The 20,559-nt window shown below is 35.8% G+C and overlaps 1 protein-coding gene and 1 long non-coding RNA gene across 21 annotated transcripts in view; one reads left to right on the top strand and one right to left on the bottom strand.

The window, feature by feature from the left end:
* LOC309625132 overlaps nucleotides 1-20,559 on the bottom strand; it is a 359,632-nt gene that overhangs the window by 61,507 nt on the left and 277,566 nt on the right. The gene's annotated exons all lie outside the window — the stretch shown is intronic.
* The window catches only part of MIA2 (MIA SH3 domain ER export factor 2), a 112,338-nt gene that overhangs the window by 40,041 nt on the left and 51,738 nt on the right, over nucleotides 1-20,559 (top strand). For 13 of the 20 annotated variants that reach the window (XM_082384076.1, XM_082384077.1, XM_082384064.1 and 10 more), the window contains 3 exons: nucleotides 7,473-7,604; nucleotides 11,605-11,626; nucleotides 11,715-11,803. In XM_082384076.1, coding sequence (XP_082240202.1) covers nucleotides 7,473-7,604; nucleotides 11,605-11,626; nucleotides 11,715-11,803 — 243 coding nt within the window. The remainder of the gene's footprint in view (nucleotides 1-7,472; nucleotides 7,605-11,604; nucleotides 11,627-11,714; nucleotides 11,804-20,559) is intronic. The other 7 variants (XR_014242307.1, XM_082384068.1, XM_082384070.1 and 4 more) reach the window with 1 other exon arrangement.

Below are 20,559 nucleotides of genomic sequence, written 5' to 3'. Positions count from 1 at the left end.
TTCACCTGTGAAGCCATCTGGTCCTGGACTTTTGTTTGTTGGAAGATTTTTAATCACAGTTTCAATTTCATTACTTGTGATTGGTCTGTTCATATTTTCTATTTCTTCCTGGTTCAGTCTTGGAAGGTTATACCTTTCTAAGAATTTGTCCATTTCTTCCAGGTTGTCGATTTTAATGGCATAGAGTTGCTTGTAGTAGTCTCTTAGGATGCTTTGTATTTCTGCGGTGTCTGTTGTAACTTCTCCTTTTTCATTTCTAATTTTATTGATTTGAGTCCTCTCCCTCTTTTTCTTGATGAGTCTGGCTAATGGCTTATCAATTTTGTTTATCTTCTCAAAGAACCAGCTTTTAGTTTTATTGATCTTTGCTATTGTTTTCTTTGTTTCTATTTCATTTATTTCTGCTCTGATCTTTATGATTTCTTTCCTTCTGCTAACTTTGGGGTTTTTTTGTTCTTCTTTCTCTAATTGCTTTAGGTGTAAGGTTAGGTTGTTTATTTGAGATGTTTCTTGTTTCTTAAGGTAGGATTGTATTGCTATAAACTTCCCTCTTAGAACTGCTTTTGCTGCATCCCATAGGTTTTGTATCATGTTTTCATTGTCATTTGTCTCTAGGTATTTTTTGATTTCCTCTTTGATTTCTTCAGAGATCCCTTGGTTATTTAGTAACGTATTGTTTAGCCTCCATGTGTTTGTGTTTTTTACATTTTTTTCCCTGTAATTGACTTCTAATCTCATAGCGTTGTGGTTGGAAAAGATGTTTGGTATGATTTCAGTTTTCTTAAATTTACTGAGGCTTGATTTTGTGACCCAAGATGTGATCTATCCTGGAGAATGTTCCATGCGCAGTTGAGAAGAAAGTGTAATCTGCTGTTTTTGGATGGAATGTCCTATAAATATCAATGAAATCTATCTGGTCTATTGTGTCATTTAAAGCTTGTGTTTCCTTCTTAATTTTCTGTTTGGATGATCTGTCCATTGGTGTAAGTGAGGTGTTAAAGTCCCCCACTATTATTGTGTTACTGTCGATTTCCTCTTTTATAGCTGCTAGCAGTTGCCTTATGTATTGAGGTGCTCCTATGTTGGATGCATATATATGTATAATTGTTATATCTTTTTCTTGGTTTGATCCCTTGATCATTATGTAATGTCCTTCTTTGTCTCTTGTAACATTCTTTATTTTAAAGTCTATTTTATGTGATATGAGTATTGCTATTCCAGCTTTCTTTTGATTTCCATTTGCATGAAATATCTTTTTCCATCCGCTCATTTTCAGTCTGTATATGTCCCTAGGTCTGAAGTGGGTCTCTTGTAGACAGCAAATATATGGGTCTTGTTTTTGTATCCATTCAGCAAGCATGTGTGTTTTGGTTGGAGCATTTAATCCGTTCACATTTAAGGTAATTATCAATATATATGTTCCTATTACCATTTTCTTAATTGTTTTGGGTTTGTTTTTGTAGGTCCTTTTCTTCTCATGTGTTTCCCACTTAGAGAAGTTTCTTTAGCATTTGTTGTAGAACTGATTTGGTGGTGCTGAATTCTCTTAGCTTTTGCTTGTCTGTAAAGCTTTTGATTTCTCCATTGAATCTGAATGAGATCATTGCTGGGTAGAGTAATCTTGGTTGTAGGTTCTTCCCTTTCGTCACTTTAAATATGTCATGCCACTCCCTTCTGGCTTGTAGAGTTTCTGCTGAGAAATCAGCTGTTAACCTTATGGGAGTTCCCTTGTATGTTATTTGTCATTTTTCCCTTGCTGCTTTCAATAATTTCTCTTTGTCTTTAATTTTTGCCAATTTGATTACTATGTGTCTTGGTGTGTTTCTCCTTGGGTTTATCCTGCCTGGGACTCTCTGTGCTTCCTGGACTTGGGTGGCTATTTCCTTTCCCATGTTAGGGAAGTTTTCGACTATAATCTTTTCAAATATTTTCAAATATTTCTGTTTCCTTTCTGTCTCTCTTCCCCTTCTGGGACCCCAGAAGGAGAATGCGAATGTTACCGCATTTAATGTTGTCCCGGAGGTCTCTTAGGCTGTCTTCATTCCTTTTGATTCTTTTTTCCTTATTCTGTTCTGCAGCAGTGAATTCCACCATTCTGTCTTCCAGGTCAGTTATCCGTTCTTCTGCCTCAGTTATTCTGCTATTGATTCCTTCTAGTGTAGTTTTCATTTCAGTTATTGTATTGTTCATCTCTTTTTGTTTGTTCTTTAATTCTTCTAGGTCTTTGTTAAACATTTCCTGCATCTTCTGATCTTTGCCTCCATTCTTTTTCCGAGGTCCTGTATCATCTTCACTATTGTTATTCTGAATTGTTTTTCTGGAAGGTTACCTATTTCCACTTCATTTAGTTGTTTTTATGGCGTTTTATCTTGTTCCACCATCTGGTACATAGCCCTCTGCCTTTTTATCTTGTCTGTCTTTCAGTGAATGTGGTTTCGTTTCACAGGCTACAGGATTGTAGTTGTTCTTGCTTCTGCTGTCTGCCCTCTGGTGGATTAGGCTATCTAAGAGGCTTGTGAAAGTTACCTGATGGGAGGGACTGGTGGTGGGTAGAATTGGCTGTTGCTCTGTTGGGCAGAGCTCAGTAAAACTTTAATCTGCTTGTCTGTTAATGGGTGGGGCTGGGTTCCCTCCCTGTTGGTTGTTTGGCCTGAGGCAACCCAACACTGGAGCCTACCCAGGCTCTTTGGTGAGGTTAATGGTGTACTCTGGAAGGGCTCACGCCAAGGAGTACTTCCCAGAACTTCTGCTGCCAGTGTCCTTGTTCTCACGGTGAGACACAGCCACCCCCCACCTCTGCAGGAGACCCTGCAGCACTAGCAGATAGGTCTGGTTCAGTCTCCTATGGGGTCACTGCTCCTTCCCCTGGGTCCCGATGCGCACATTACCTTGTGTGTATCCTCCAAGAGTGGAGTCTCTGTTTCCCCCAGTCCTGTCGAAGTCCTGCAGTCACATCCCGCTAGCCTTCAAAGTCTGATTCTCTAGGAATTCCTCCTCCTGTTGCCGGACCCCCAGGTTGGGAAGACTGACGTGGGGCTCAGAACCTCCACTCCAGTGGGTGCACTTCTGTGGTATAATTGTTCTGCATTTTGTGAGTCACCCACCCAGCAGTTATGGGATTTGGTTTTATTGTGATTGCGCCCTCCTACCGTCTCATTATGGCTTCTCCTTTGTCTTTGGATGTGGGGTATCTTTTTTGATGACAGTGTCTTCATGTTGATGATTGTTCAGCAGTTAGTTGTGATTCCGGTGCTCTCGCCAGAGGGAGGGAGAGCACGTCCTTCTACTCTGCCATCTTGAACCAATCTCGCCTCTTCTTCCATCTTTCAATCTATTTATGTGTTTTAATCTAAAGTATGTGTCTTGTAGATGGCATATAGTTGGAACGTGTTTTTTTTTTTGGTCCATTCTTCCAATCTCTGCCATTTAATTGGACAGTGTAGCCCATTTACGTTTAATATAATTAGTGATACTTCTGCCATTTTGCTATTTATTTTCTGTATTTTTTAGGTCTTTTTTGTTTCTTAGTTCCTCCATTTCTTTTGTGTTATATAGATGTTTTCTACTGTGCCATTTTAGTCTCCCCCCCCCCCCGCCTTAACTGTATGTGTTTGATTTATAATGATTTACTTTGGGTTAATCCACCTAATGTCAACAACTTTGCTTCTATATAGTTCCATCCTTGCGTTCTATATGCTGTTTTTGTTACAATTTACATCTTTATGTGTTTTACATCCAACAAAATAAATTTCTAATTTTGCATTATGCAATTGTGTTTTAAATCAGATAGAGAAAAAGGGAGTTATAAACAAAAATGTGTTTATAACCCTGCCCTGCTTTTATTTAGAATGTTAGGCTAAGCCTAATATCTCATAAGGCTGCTGAAACAAGAGTGAAACATTTAACTAAACCTTTACTAAATGGTTGTATACTGAGGGGAAAAAAAAAGAAACCAGAAGAATAAGAATCAGACAGTTTAGTCTAATAATATACCTTTCTCTCTAGCCTCTGTCCCATTTTAGGACCTGGCATATATATATATTTTAATATTTATTTATTTATTTGGCTGTGTCGGATCTTTCATTGCAGCACATGGGCTCTTTGTTGCAGCACACGGGCTCTCTAGTTGTGGTGCGTGGGCTCTAGAGTGTGTGGGCTTAGTTGCCCCGCGGCATGTGGGATCTTAGTTCCTCGACTAGGGATTGAACCTGCGTTCCCTGCATTGGCAGGCAGATTCTTAACCACTGGACCACCAGGGAAGTCCCAGGACCTGGCATATTTTTATGTGCTAGGTACCATTTTAGCACCCATCCTTACCCCTACCTTCCTCAATGTCTAGGTCCCAAGAGAGAATGACTGAAGTAGAAATAGTTGTTTTACCAGCTTAAGATCAGATACTGGTTTCCTTTTAGAGGTCCTCTCCCCTTATCTGGATGATTGGCTTTGGGAATGATCACTTCCCTCACCACATTAAGGATGATACCATAACTATTTGCAGGAAGCTTTCCCGTTTCAGTAGAACATAGACTGTATCAGACAGTCTTTCTGTATAGTGACCCCTCCAGGACATCCATGTAGATTTGTCCAATAAACTAGTATTATAAAACTCAGAGTTGGCGTCACAGATTTGTGAGTTATTAGCATAGTGGTTTTAGTGTTTAGTTTCCATTAAAACAATGTAAATGGATAAAATGAAAAGAGTATGTTTTTAAAAGCGTCTGGAATGTAACTTGTTAATAAATGTGGAATTAGTTGCTGGGTAGATGGATGAATGAGTGAACGAATATTAACTGCTCCTTGTGAGGTAATTATTAATTTTACAGATCCTGTTTCATCTTGTTTGGGTTGAACTCTTATTCTGCCTTAGCTCTTTTTAGACCATCTGATTCTAAAGCTCTTTTGATACCCTTTTAAAGGGAGAATTATTATTAATGATTACAAGTTTACGTTTTTTGTAAAGTAAAATGATTTAAGAAAGAGATATACTAAGAATAGTTTTCAGCAAACTTGATTATGAATAATGAGTGAATCAGTGCCCCTTTTAAACTTTTTGTTGGTTTATCACTAATTACAGGAAAAAATCTCTTTATGTAAAGTGGAAATTATTTTTTAAGTTTTATGTCTTGGAGAGTGTAGGTTCATAAAACTTTGCATTACAGTCAAGTATTCTCAGGGCCTGTATATTGACATCTTATTATGTTGTTTTTATTAATATAATATTTATTTGAGGTAAAATGAAAAATAATTTTAATTTAACCTTACTGTATTTTGTCAACTTGATTAACTGCTTCTTTTAAGTTACTTGGTGTAGAATTCCTTTAATACTCACGTTTGGGAGTGGAATAGGTTTTAAGTGTTCCGTGATTAATCACTACCATATTGTATGGAGGATTACCTATTACTTCTAAAATTTAGGACCAGTTTATCAAATCATGTGTAATTGTGCATTGCATTATGTTTATTGATGTTTGATAAATTTGGTTATTCTTTCTATGCTTTTGTGAGATAGGGTTCTATATTTTAGTTAAAATTTAAGGGTGAAAAATCTCCATGAGAAAACCAGCATAATTAAGACCTGAGCAATGGATTTGAGATCCCTTCTTGAGACTCAGATTCTTTGCTATTCCTCAGTCCACCAGATCCCACCAGATTCCACCAGCTCAAGGCTTTAACCTAGAATTTACCATCTCCTTTTAGAATAGAAGGACTGATAAAATGTTATTGGATTTAAGAAATATCACTATACTAAAGATAATTACATGTTTAATATGAGAGATGCTTTTAGAATTGTCTCTTAAAGTGTTGTAGTGTTGTAAAGAAATCATTCCGATTATTAGATTTTTGAAGTGATGTGCATTTTATGTTTTGACATAGTTAGCTGAAAGTCAGATGGTTAGAGAATATGTAAACTGTAAAGAAAGCATCTTTTCTTCCCAGTATTGTGGTCAAATGCCTCTTTTTCTCAGAGGCAGAAATAGATTTTTTTTTTTTTTTTTTTAAATCACTGGTTGTTTCTAGCGATGTCACAATTCTGTGAGCTGGTAACAAGGGTAATGTAGGGAGAGGCAGAGATCAGGGTAAAGGGGTATTTTTTTTTTTTAGAAAAGGTATAATCAGGTTTATTTAATACAGGTTAATGAACTGTGGATAGCTTATATGGGTCAGAGTTACAAAAAAGATTTTGGAGAAGAGAATAGATATTAAAAGGTGTTTTCTAGATAGAAGGGGCCTAAAAAGGGAAGATTTGCCATAGAGGTTTTGGGTTGAACCCTGGAAAGAATCAGACTTGAGGTTGTTCTTAAAAAAGGGTATTCCCCCCCCGCCCCCCCTGCTTTTCACCTTTTTATGTGATTGAATAATATGTGGGGCCTGGCAACAAAGAAAAAATAACCTCATTGGATGACAGTGAATAATGAACTGACCCAGAGAAAGATGAAATACAGAAGCAACTGCAAAAGCCTTAAGCTGTTTTGTGCTGAAGACTTGTTAGGGAGAGAAATAATGTGGAAAGGCTGTGGTTATAGGATCATGGTCTTTGGAGGAGGGCTAATAGAAACAGCTACCTTTACTGAGTACCTGTCCTCCATATTCATACAGCATTATTCCCATTACAGATAAGAGAAGGGAGCCACAGAGGTAGAGTAGAAGGATTCAAATTCTAAACCCAACGTTTCATCAGTAGTTTTCAAACTTTAATAAAGCAGCAGATCCATTTTTTTTCCCCCATAGGGAAATCTTATATGGAGCCCATTATACTATATGGAAAAAGCCTAAACTGGTTGAATCAGGGTAAGAGCACCTGATTCAGCTTCCTTCTTTGGCCTTCTTTCCTCTTACTCTCATTTTCAGAAGCTCTGAGGCATCTCTGTAGAACTCTGGTTGGAAAATCATTACATTTCACCATACTACTTTCCTTCATCCCTTGGTGATAGTGGTTGAAAATTGCCAGAAAAATACCCTCTGATACCTGCTGTTTGGTGATAGTCTGGTACCCATTTCATGAAAAGGTTGTTAATAGTATTTACATGTAAACTTGTACTTATGTTTGTGTCTTAATCTGTTGGAGCTGCTATAACAAAATACCATAGACTGGGTGGCTTAAACAACAAACATTTTTCTCACAGTTCTGGAGGCCGGGAACACCAAGATAAAGATGCCACGGATCTGGTGTGTGGTGAGGGCACACTTCTGGTTCATAGTCTTCTCATTATAACCTCATGTGGTAGAAGTGTCAAGGGAGCTTGGAGCCTCTTTTCTAATGTCACTAATCCCATTTCTGAGGGCTCCACTCTTATGACCTAGTCACCTCCAAAAGGCCCTACTTCCAGATACCATCACATTGGGGATTAGGTTTCAACATAAGAATTTTGGGGTTGCAGGGGGACACAGAAAAATTCAGTGTATAGCAGTTTGTAATCAACACTTTTTATCAAAAGTGCATTTTTAAGAGGTTAATTTTCTTTGTCTTGAAGGTTGTCGCAGCATTGCCTGAAGATATGAGACCAGGTTCTAACTTCTATGGTTTTCCATGGGAATTAGTGATATGTGCAACTATTGTTGGATTTTTTGCTATTCTCTTGTTTTTGTGGAGAAGTTTTCGATCGGTAAGTAACCAGTGCCCTATATACTAAGAGAATGTTCGTTCTGTCTTCATGTTGAACAAGTAATATGAGAAACATATCTTTTGTTTTAAGGAAACAGGTTATTGTTATGTGGGCTACTCATGTTAATGTGTGGTTATTGGAAACTGAATATGGATTTAGAGGAATTTTTTAAAGTGTAAAAATTAAAATAATTCTCTGTAGGAGTATTCCACACTAATACTAAAACCCAACCTCTATTTCTTTTCTTTTTTTTAAATTTTTATTGGAGTATAGTTGATTTACAATGTTGTGTAAGTTTGAGGTGTACAGCAAAGTCTACCTTTATTTCTTACTTGCTTATTATTTGGGGTCTGTGTTTATTTTTAACAGTATACTAAACATCTGTGAATATACCACCCAACCTGGAATCAAAGACATTGACTGTCACCTATATTTAGGTGATCCTCCCTCATTTCATCCCCCTGCCTCCCTGTACTAGAGGTAATCCTGTTCTGGATCCTGTGTTAATTATTCCCATGCCTTAAAAAAAATTTTTTTTTGGTCATATGTACACAAATCCTTCAGAAGTGTAGTAATTTTGCTTAGTCTCATGCCATATGTCATGTTTTGGAACTTTTTTACTCCATCCTATATTGCTAAGATTCATCCGTATTTTTGACCCATTTTGATTGTTTTAAGAATATACTACAATTAATTTATATATTTTATGGTCTTGGGCCTTTGAGTTGTTTCCAGGTTTTTTTCTATTACAAATAATGCTGCTGGGTAGTTTCTTATACTTGTCTCCTGTTGTATATTTGTAAGTTTCTCTTGGGAATATACTAAGTGTGAGATTACTGGGTTTTATAGTATATTGGAAGTTCTGCTTTTAAAACGTAATACCAAATTCTTTTCCAAATTGTCTGTACCAATTTATACTCCCAACAGTAGTATATAAGAGGTCCTAGAGATCCATTTGATCTGTGTCATCTCCAACACTTGTTATTGTTGAAATTCTTTATTTTTGCCACTTGAATGGTATCTTAACCATGGTTCTGATTTGTATTCCTTGATCACTAGTGAGATTGAAAACTCAGTAAATTTATTGGCCATATGTATTTTTTCTTCAGGGAAGTACTTATGTCTTATACCCATTTTTCTTTTCAGTAGTTTGTTGTTTTCTTTTTTATTTGTAGGAGTTCTTTATATATTCTTGATGATATCCTTGTTGATTATCTATATTGCATATGTCCCAGTATGAAACATCTTTTCATTTTTCTTAAGGTGTTTTCTGATGAGTAGAAATTCTTAATTAAAACAGTTTTCTTTTAGCACAGAATTGCTTGATCCATCTTGAGTTGATTTTTTCTTTAGTGTGGGGTAAGGAGTTGGTGTAACTCCCCACTCCCCTTCCCCCTCAATATAACCTTTTTCCCAGCTTTGTTTATTGGATAGTCTCCCTTCTTCCCATTCATCTGCCATGCTACATATGAGAGTTCCACATACGTGTAGACTTTTTCTGTGCTCTTTATTCTCCTGATTATTATTGAAAGCAGATACTTGTGTATCATTCTGTATCCATCCATTATTAGGTCAAGCTTGCTAATTGACTAATTTGTGGTGTTCATGTATTGCATATTCGTGCTCTTTTTTTGTTGTTGTTTCCTTCATCTTTCAAGAGTGAAGAGAAGTTGGCTGAATTCCACTGTCATGATGGATTTATCAGTTACTTTCTGTAGTTTTGTCAATTCTTGCTTTACATATTTTGAGGATATTTTGTTAGGTGGATACATGTTTAGAATTGCTATATCTCTTCTTGGTGGATTGAATCTTTTATCAGTATCTAGTGACCCTCTATAACTCTTGCGATGCTTTTGTCTTAAAGTCTCTTTTCTGATGTTAGTATAGCCAGACCAATTTTCTTTTTGGTAATATTTCATGTGTCTTTTTCCATCCTTATATTTTCCAGTCTTTCTGTGGTCTTTTACTTAATGTATGTCCTGTATGAATTTCTTTTTTTATTTTGTTGGAGTATAGTTGATTTACAATGTATTAGTTTCAGGTGTACAGCAAAGTAATTCAATTCTGTATGAATTTCTTTTATATAATCTGGAAATCTCTGTTTTTTTTCACTGAGTTTAGTATATCTACATATATTATGATTATTGATTACTGATGTATTTGGACCAGTTTCTTCTAGCATACTTTATTAATTTGTTCCACTTTTAATGTTTCTTTTCTACATTTGTAAGTAAATCTTCCTTCTGAGAAAACAGAAACCTTATTTTTAGCATACTCTCTCACATCCCTTGGTCTCTTTCATTTTCCAACCCCCTTTCATATTGGTATAATCTAGAATTTTAGTTCTAAAAATATTTCCTTTTCCATTTCTTTGTTTTTTACTTTCTCCTCCACCCCTTCTCCAGTCCTCAAGACAACAACAAATATTACCAAGATATTTGATCACCCGTAATTGACATACCTCTTTCAGGGACTCCTGAATTTAATTCTTCCCATATTTGAATACTTCTTTCTAGATTGTTTTCAGTGTTGGTCTTTGTGTGGCAAACCTTTTGTACGCTTGAGGATGTTTGAATTAAGTCTTCACGCTGAAATGGTAATTTGTTTGATATAAGCATTCTGCATCCAAAGTTCTATCCTTTTACTTCCTTGTCTTTTTACATCTAATGTTACTTGTTGAAAGGTCTAGTGTCAATGTGATTCTTATTCATTTGTAAGTGATCTGTTCTCTGTGGAGGCTTTTAATTTGATACCCTTATTTCAATGTAATATGTTCAGGTTTGATTTTTTTTTATTTCTTTAAATTCTCTTGAATATTTAAATATGAAATCTTTTATCTTTTTTAATTCTGGGAAGTTCCTTCTGCATTTTACATTTTTTTTTTCCTCTTTGGGACTATTATTTTTTTTAAGATATTGGCTCTTCTACTTCTCACTTCCCTCTTAACTCTTTTTTCCTTTTTTTTTTTAATGGTTTACCATTACCTTTTGACATAGTTTCTGAATCTGATGTTTCAGTTCACTAATTGTTCCTCATCTATACCTACTATACTGTACCTTGACTTCTTTAAAAACTTTATTTATTTTATTTTTATTTTATTTTTGGCTGCCTTGGGTCTTCATTGCTGCACGCGGGCTTTCTCTAGTTGTGGTGAGCAGGGGCGACTCTTCGCTTTGGTACGCGGGCTTCTCATTGCGATGGCCTTTCCTGCTGTGGAGCACAGGCTCTAGGCACGCAGGCCTCAGCAGTTGTGGCTCGTGGGCTCAGTAGTTGTGGCTCATGGGCTCCAGAGCGCAGGCTCAGCAGCCATGGCACACGGGCCTAGTTGCTCCGCGGCATGTGGGATCTTCCCAGACCAGGACTCGAACCCATGTCCTCTGCATTGGCAGACAGATTCCTAACCACTGCACCACCAGGGAAGCCTTGTACCTTGACTTTTTAATCTTGTTTTATTTAATTTTATTCCTATATATCTTCTGTAGATCATTTAAGTCCCCACTGTTTTCTCTACTTAGATTACCTTAGTCCTAAACGTGATCCCCTTATAAATGGAATTTTTCCTTCATTGTTTGAGAGAGAGGTTAAAGAAGAAAAATTTTTTTACTTTATGGTCAGCAGATCCATGGCCGCACAGTAACATTTTTCATACTGTGTTATTTTGGATATTTACTAGGGGAGATGATATAGGGGCTTCCTTAAGTAGTTTGTTTTAGGGTCAAATATGTTTGAGGAGCAGTGGGCTAAATGAAATGAAACAGATATCTTTAAGGTAGACTTATTTCAGAGCCTTAAATATGCTAATACACAGTGTGACTCTTCAGTAGGAGGACTTTCGTATGTATTTTTCTCATTGGAAATAGAACACTTTTTGGCGAACTTACATTTATACTAAGGCAATAACAAACATTTTGTTTTTAAGTTGGCAGTAGAAGTTAAATAAATTATATGTGCTTGAATGTGTGTGTGTTTTAATGTAATTTTTGTTAAAAATTTGTTTCAGGTTAGAAGCCGGCTTTATGTGGGTAAGCTCTTTTTTCTATTTTAGATCTCATCATTGTTGTTTACAATTAAATCAACTTAAAAACATGATAGTATTAACTCTGTTTTTAGGAAGAGAGAAAAAGCTTGCTGCAGAACTTTCTACACTGATCGAAGAAAAATGTAAACTACTTGAAAAATTTAGTGTTGTTCAAAAGGAGGTAAGATGTTTTTGAAAATGTTGACATTCATGTTATAATCAGAAGACTTGATACTTTTCAATGCAGCTACTTCTGTGTAAGTTGAAGATCACTCATGCTTTGTTTGCAAAGTGTGAGACTTCAGTAGCTTTCATATTACCAGTCTAAATTTTAACCACTGTGGTAGGTGCATAGTGATGTCTCATTGTGGTTTCAGTTTTCATTTCCCTGACTAATGAGGTTAATCACCTTTTCATGATTATTGGCCATTTAGATATCCTTTTTGTCATGTTGCTTAGTTTTTTTTTTCTCACATTTTAAAAAGTATGCTTATCTCTCTTTTTGCTTTTGATATGTAGGATTTTTCCTATATTTTGGATACAAGTCCTTTGTCAGATATATGTATTGCAAATATCTTCTTCCACTCTGTGGTTTGCCTTTTTATTTCAAATGGTGTCTTGGTAAGCATAAGTTCTTAATTGTGACGTAGTCTAATTTTTCAGTCTTTTCTTTATGATGACTGTTATTTGTTTCCTACGTAAATTTTTTTTGTGTACTCAAGAGTATGAAGATATTCTTCTGTGTTATCTTTTAGAAACTTAATTTTTTTACTCATTTAGTCTTTGCATTAGTTTGCTAGGACTGCCGTAACACAATACCACAGACTGGGTGACTTACATAGAAATTAATTTTTTTCACAGTTTTGGAGGCTAGAGGTCCAGGATCAAGGTGTTGGCAGGTTTGGTTTCTTCTGAGGCTTATCATTTTGACATAACTGGTCATCTTCTTGCCCTGTCCTCACATTGTCTTTTCTCTGTTCAGGTGCATGTTTCTGATGTCTCTCAGTGTGTCCAAATTTCCTCTTCTTGTAACGGCACCAGTAAGATGGATTAGGGCCTATCTTAATCCAAGGGGCTCATTTTAACTTAACAACCTTTTTTTAAAAAAATTTTTATTTATTTTTGGCTGTGTTGGGTCTTTGTTGCTACCCGCAGGTTTTCTCTAGTTGCGGCAAGCAGGGGCTGCTCTTCGTTGCAGTGCGCTGGCTTCTCATTGCGGTGGCTTCTTTTGTTGCGGAGCACAGGCTCTAGGTGCGTGGGCTTCAGTAGTTGCAGCATGTGGGCTCTAGAGCGCAGACTCAGTGGTTGTGGCACATGGGCTTAGTTGCTCTGTGGCATGTGGGAATCTTCCCGGACCAGGGCTTGAACCCGTGTCCAGACGGATTCTTAACCACTGCGCCTCCGGGGAAGTCCTAACTTAATGACCTTTAAAGGGCTTGTCTCCAAATACAGTCACATTTTGAGGTATTGGGGCTTCAACATATACATTCTGAGGGGAAACAGTTCAGCCCAAATTAATCAGTCTTTAATCCATCTGGAATTGAATCTGTGATGGTGTGATTGGTGGTTAGTATTCAATATTTTTCATGTGGGTATTGAATTTACCAGTACCATTTATTAAAAGACCATCTTTTCCTTTTGTTCTGTAGTGTCGTAGTCTTAAGTCATGTGACTGTATATATCTGAGTCTGTTTCTATAATATTTTCTATTCTGTTGGTCTGTTTTTTAAAAAAAATATATCCTTTCACCAATACCATGCTTATTATTTTTTTTAATTAAAAAAATTTTTTTTAACATCTTTATTGGAATATCATGCTTTTTAAAGTCTACCTAGCACATCTTGATATCTGACGGTATAAACCTCCAGGTTTGTTTTTCAAGATTGTCTTGGCCATCTTGGCACTTTGTCTTTTTGTGTAAATTTTAAATCACTTCATCAGTTTACACATGCACACATACACATAGCCTCTTAGGAATCTGGGATTGCATTGAATATATAGATTAATTTGGAGAGAATTTACCTTTTTACAGTGTTGAGGGCTGTGGTATATCCCTCTATTTATGTCTTTAAAATTCTCTCAGTATTGTTCATACATTTTTGTGTTGAGGTCTTGTACATCTTTTCTTAGATTTATTCCCCGGTATCTGATGATTTTTGAAACTATTATAAATAGTATAGTTTTTTTAACAGGTTTTTTGGGGTATGATTCACATACTATACTGTTTATTTAAAGTGTACAAATGAATGGCTTTTAGTATATTCACAGAGTTGTATGTCCACCACAAAATATTTTCAAACATATTTTTTACACCCCAAAGAAACCCTGTACCTCTTAGCTGTCACCCTTCACCCAATCTCCCCTACTCGTAAGCCCTAGACAGCTTATCTACTTTCTGTTTCTATAAACTTGCCTACTCTAGATTCCATTTTACATAAATGGAATGATACAACATGTGCTTCCTTGTGACTAGTTTTTTAAACCCAGCATAATGTTTTCAGATTCACCCATGTTGTACTATGTATCAATACTTAATATCTTTTTTTGCCAAATAATATTCCCTACCACAATTGATATATCCATTTTTCAGGTGGTGGACATTTGGGTTATTGTACTTTCTGGCTGTTATAAATGATGCTGTTGTGGACATTCTTGTACAAGTTTTTGTGTGGATATATGTTTTAAATTCTTTGAGGTATATACCTAGGAGTAGAATTGCTGGATCTATATTTAACTTTTTTTTTTTTAGAAAGGTAATTTTAAATTTTATTTATTTACTTATTTATTTATTTTTGGCTGTGTTGGATCTTCATTTCTGTGCGAGGGCTTTCTCTAGTTGCGGCGAGCGGGGGCCACTCTTCATCGTGGTGCGCGGGCCTCTCACTATCGCGGCCTCTCTTGTTGCGGAGCACAGGCTCCAGATGCGCAGGCTCAGTAGTTGTGGCTCACGGGCCCAGTTGCTCCGCGGCATGTGGGATCTTCCCAGACCAGGGCTCGAACCCGTGTCCCCTGCATTGGCAGGCGGATTCTCAACCACTGCACCACCAGGGAAGCCCTATATTTAACTTTTTGAAGAACTGCCAGATTGTGTTTCACAGTGGCTGTGCTAGTTTATATTTCCACCAGCAGTTTGTGAATGTTGCATTTTCTCCACATCTTTCCCAACACTTGTTTTCTTTTGGCCGTGCCATGCAGCATGCGGGACCTTAGTTCCCCAACCAGGGATCGAACCTGTGCCCCCTGCAGTGGAAGCATGGAGTCCTAACCACTGGACCCCCTGGGAATTCCCTCCCAACACTTGTTATTATGTCTTTTTGATTATAGCCATCCTAGTTGATGTGAAGTGTTGTCTCAATGAGATGTTTTTTTATTTTATTTTATTTTATTTTATTGAAGTATAGTGGGTCTACAGTGTTGTGTCAGTGAGGTTTTAATTTGCGTTTCCCTGATAGCTAGTGATGTTGAACATCTTTTCATTTGCTTATTGGCATTTATATATTTTCTTTGGAGAAATGTCTACTCAGTTCCTTTGCCTATTTTTATTTTTAATTTTTAAAAATTAATTAATTAATTAATTTATGTTTGGCTGCGTTGGGTCTTTGTTGTTGCACACAGGCTTTCTGTAGTTGTGGTGCACGGGGGCTACTCTTTGTTGTGGTGTGCAGGCTTCTCATTGCGGTGGCTTCTCTTTGTTGCAGAGTGCAGGCTCCAGGCGTGCGGGCTTCAGTAGTTGTGGCATGCGGTCTCCGTAGTTGTGGCTTGCGGGCTCTAGAGTGCAGGCTCAGTATTTGTGGCACATGGGCTTAGTTGCTCCCTGGCATGTGGGATCTTCCCAGCCCAGAGCTCGAACCCGTGTCCGCTGCATTGGCAGGTGGATTCTTAACCACTGCGCCACCAGGGAAGCCCCCTTTGCCTACTTTTAAATTGGGTTATTTGTCTTTGTTATTGAGTTCTAACTTTATATATTATAGATGTGAGCCCCTTATCAGATACGTAATTTGCAAATATTTTCTCTTATTCTGTGGCATGTTCTCCTCACTTTCTTTGTGGTATCTTTGAAGCATAGAACTTTTTAATTTTGGTGATGCTCAGTTTATCTATTTTTTCTTTTGTTGGTTATGCTTTTGGTGTCATTTCTAAGAAACTATTGCTTAAAACAAGATCACAAAGATTTACATCTGTGTTTCCTTCTAAAAGTTTTATGCGATTAGCTCTTATGTTTAGATCTTTGATGTATTTTGAATTAATTTTTGTATATTGTGTTAGGTAGGGGTCCAACTTTATTTTTGGCATGTGGATATCCAGTTGTCTTAGCACTGTTTGTTGAAATGACTAATCTTTACCCATTGAATTGTTGTGGCATCCTTGTTGAAAATCAATTGACCATAATTGTGAGGGTGCATTTCTGGGCTCTCAGTTGTATTTCATTGATTTATATGTCTATCCTTAATGCCAGTTTCACACTGTCTTGATTCGTGTAGCTTTACAGTAAGGTTTGAAATTGGGAAGTTTAAGTCCTCCAACTTTTCAAGATCATTCTGAGCCTTTTGCATTTTCTATGACTTTTAGGATCAGCTTGCAATTTCTGCAGATAAATTAGCTGGGATTTTGATAGGGCTTATGTTGAATCAGTAGATCAATTTGGGGTTATTGCCATCTTAACAATATTAAGTCTTCTGATCCATGAATGCGGGATGCCTTTCCATTTATTTAGGTCTTCTTTATTTCTGTAATATTTTGTAGTTTGCAGAGTATTAGGTTTACACTTCTTTTGCTAAATTTATTTCTAAGTATTTTATTCTTTTTGATGTCATTGCAAATGGAATTTAAAAAAAAATTTATCTTTTATTTGCTCATTGCTGGTATAGTGTTTATTCTCTTGTTATTTTCTAAACATTTATGGGACCTTTAGAGAGGTCTGCTCTTTTATTTCTGACATTAGGTTGATTGTCCTTCTTTCTCTCTTTGTCATCTTATCCTTGACAGTGGTTTATCAACTTTTTTAGTGTTTCCAAAGAACAACCTTTTGGCTCAGTTGATTCTTTTTACTTTATTTGCTTTCTAATTCATTACTATCTTTATTACTTCATTTTAAACTTCTCTTCGGTTTACTTGCTTTTCTTTTTTTATCACTTCTTGGGATGGATACTAAAATCATTGAGTTTTTAGCCTTCTTTTATAATTTCTACATTAAAGTTATAATTTACTTGGCAAGTTTGGCTTTTATTAAAGCATCTTGTTAGTTTTGATATGTCATGGTTTCCTGATCATTCAGTGTAAAATATTTTAAAAATTTTATTGTGATATTTTCTTTGAAACATCGGTTATTTTTTAGGTTATTTATTAATTTCCTAACATAAGGGATTTCCCAATAGTTTATTTGTTATTAAGTTTCAGCCTAATTCTACCTAATTATGTTTAATTCAGAGAATATCCTTTGTATGATTTCGCTCCTTTATTTGTTGATACTTAATCTCTGGCTTTGCATAAGATTGATTTTGGTAAATGTTTCATATACAATATAAATACATACATGTTATTAACCTTGTGTCAACACCATACCATTTTATTTACTAGTTTATTGGTATATAAATATAAAAATTGTCACTTGTTAATTTTTTATTCATATCGTCTATTGGTTTTTGAAAGAAATATGTTAAAATTTCCCATTAAGATTATAGATTCATTTTTCTCTTTTTTAGTTTTGTTATTTTTATGTATATTGAGGCTATGTTAGACGCATATAGATTTAAAATTATTTATTTTCTTAGTTAGATTGACCATTTTATCATTATGAATACCCCTATTTTATTTGTAGTAATTCTTTTTTTTTTAAATTTTTATTGGAGTATATTCGATTTATTACAATGTAGTATTAGTTTCAGGTGTACACTAAAGTGAATCAGTTATACATATACATATATCCACTCTTTTTTAGATTCTTTTCCCATATAGGCCATTACAGAGTATTGAGTAGAATTCCCTGGGCTATACAGCAGGTTCTTACTAGTTATCTATTTTATATATAGTAGTGTGTATATGTCAACCCCGGTCTCCAATTTATCCCTCCTTCTCCTTATCCCCTGGTAACCATAAGTTTGTTTTCTACATCTGTGACTCTACTTCTGTTTTTTAAATAAGTTCATTTGTACCCCTTTTTTACGATTCCACATATAAGCAATATCATATGATATTTGTCTTTCTGTGTCTGACTTACTTCACTCAGTATGACAATCTCTAGGTCCATCCATGTTGCTGCAAATGGCATTATTTCATTCTTTTTAATGGCTGAGTAATATTCCATTGTATATATGTACCACATCTTCTTTATCCATTCCTCTGTTGATGGACATTTAGCTTACTTCCATGTCCTGGCTATTGTATTGTAAATAGTGCTGCAGTGAACATTAGGGTGCATGTATCTTTTCGAATTATGGTTTTCTCCAGGTACATGCCTAGGAGTAAGATTGCTGGGTCATTTTGTAGTTCTATTTTTAGTTTTTTAAAGAACCTCCAGACTGTTCTCCATAGTGGCTATACCAATTTATATTCCCACCAACAGTGCAGGAGGGTTCCCTTTTCTCCACACCCTCTCCAGCATTTATTGTTTGTAGATTTTTTGATGGTGGCCATTCTGACCGGTGTGAGGTGATACCTCATTGTAGTTTTGATTTGCATTTCTCTGATAATTAGTGATGTTGAGAATCTTTTCATGTGCTTTTTGGCCATCTGTATGTTTTTTTGGAGAAATGTCTATTTAGCTCTTCTGCCCATTTTTTGATTGGGTTATTTGGTTTTTTTTGATAATTGAACTACATGAGCTGTTTGTGTATTTTGGAGATTAATCCCTTGTTGGTTGCTTCGTTTGCAGATATTTTCTCCCATTCTGAAGGTTGTCTTTTTGTTTTGTATTTGTAGTAATTGACTTTGTCTGATATACAGTGTAACAATCCCAATTTTCACTTGGTAAACATTTGCGTGGTAGACCTTTTCCCATTATTTTACTTTCAACCTTATATACTTTTGTTTAAGCTGTCTCTTTTCGAAACAGCATACAGATGGGTTTTGCTTTTTTTAATCAGTCTAAAAAAATCTTTTCAATTAATTAGATTATTTAGTTCATTTGCATTTAATGTAATTTCTAATTTATTAGGGGTCAAAACTACCATCTTAACTGTTTATTTTCTATTTGACCCACCTGTCCCATGTGGCTTTTTCTCTTCTCTTGTTTTCTTCTGCATTGAAATAGTCATTTATTAATTCAATATTTTCTACATCAATGCATTTGTTAGTTATAGATTTTATTTTTTTAATAGTTACCTTAGAGATTACAACATGTATCCTTAATTTATTAAATTCTAATATAAATTTGTGCTGTTGCTACTTACTGGATAATGCAAAGATCGTAGAATGCTTTAATTCCACTTGCCCCCTTTTATCTAAGTGCTGTTGCACTATATATATATATATATGTATTTTTTTTCTTATTTTTAATTTATTTTATTTATTTTTATTTTTGGCTGTGTTGGGTCTTTGTTGCTGCACGCGGGCTTTCTCTGGTTTTGGCAAGTGGGGGCTACTCTTTGTTGCGGTGCATGGGCTTCTCATTGTGGTGGCTTCTCTTGTTGTGGAGCATGGGCTGTAGGCGCACGGGCTTCAGTAGTTGTGGCTTGCGGGCTGTAGAGCGCAGGCTCAGTAGTTGTGGCTCACGGGCTTAGTGGCTCCGTGGCATGTGGGATCTTCCCGGACCAGGGCTCAAACCCATGTCCCCTGCATTGGCAAGCAGATTCTTAACCACTGCGCCACCAGGGAAGCCCTGTTGCACTATATTTTGACTTTATATTTATATAAACCTCCAAATCATTTTATTATTCTTTGAAACAGTCAAGATTCGTTTTGATTTATCCACACATTTATTTCCATTGTTCTTTATTCTTTCTTTCCTTTCCACCTTCTATCTGGGATGATTTTCCTTCCTCCTGAAGGATAGAGAAACTTCCTGGTCTTTTCTTTTCTGGAATATACTGTTGATAAATTCTCTTAGTTTTTGTTTGTCTGATAATGTCTTTATTTCTCCATTTTGTATAATGTTCTTTATAGAAGTCTGAGTTGGCAGTTATTTTACTTAAGCACTTTGGACATCTCATTTTACTGATTTTTTTCCTTAGCATGTTGTTTGTGGGTCAAAGGCAGCTATAAGTTTTATTGTAATTTGGTGATCTTGTTTTGTATTTTTTCTCTTTCAATTTTAAAAATTGAGGTATAATTTTCATATAATAAAATGGACATTCTTAAATATGCAGTTCTGTGAATTTTGACAGGTATATTTACCCATGAAGCTACCACTCCCATCAATACATAAAACATTTCTATCACCCTTATATTTCCCTTGTGCTCATTTTCACTCAGTCCCCTACCCCTGCCAGCAACCACTGTTTTTATTTCTGTCACCATAAATTAGTTTTTGTCTGTTTCAGAGTTTGTATAAATGAAATCATACTCTTTTGTGTCTGCCTTTTTTCAGTTAGCATTGTATTTTTGAGATTCACTATGTTGTTGCATATATTAGTAGTTTTTTTTTAACTTGCAAGTAAATTTGCATTACATCAACATCACAATTTTTTTTATCCATTTACCACTTAATATGGTTATTTCTAGCTTTTGGCTATTATGAATAAAGTTGCTATGATCATTCTATCTTTTTGTGTGTGTGTGGGGGGGTATATGTTTTCATTTCTCTTTTGTAAATATCTAGTATTAGAATTGGTAGGTCATAGGGCAGGTATTGTATAACTTTATAAGAAACTGTCTGGCTACTTTTATGATTTTATCTTTGATTTTCAGCAGTGCTACTAGTTGTCTAGATGTGGTTTCTTCTATTTATCATCCCTGGGCTTCATGATGTTCTAGAATCTGTGGCTTAATGTCTTTCATTAG

Source organism: Balaenoptera borealis (genome assembly GCF_965194805.1).
Source record: "Balaenoptera borealis genome assembly, chromosome: 3".
In the NCBI taxonomy this organism is placed as follows: Eukaryota; Metazoa; Chordata; class Mammalia; order Artiodactyla; family Balaenopteridae; genus Balaenoptera; species Balaenoptera borealis.
Note: the sequence above shows the minus strand (reverse complement) of the source record. Positions and strands in the feature narration are given on the sequence as shown.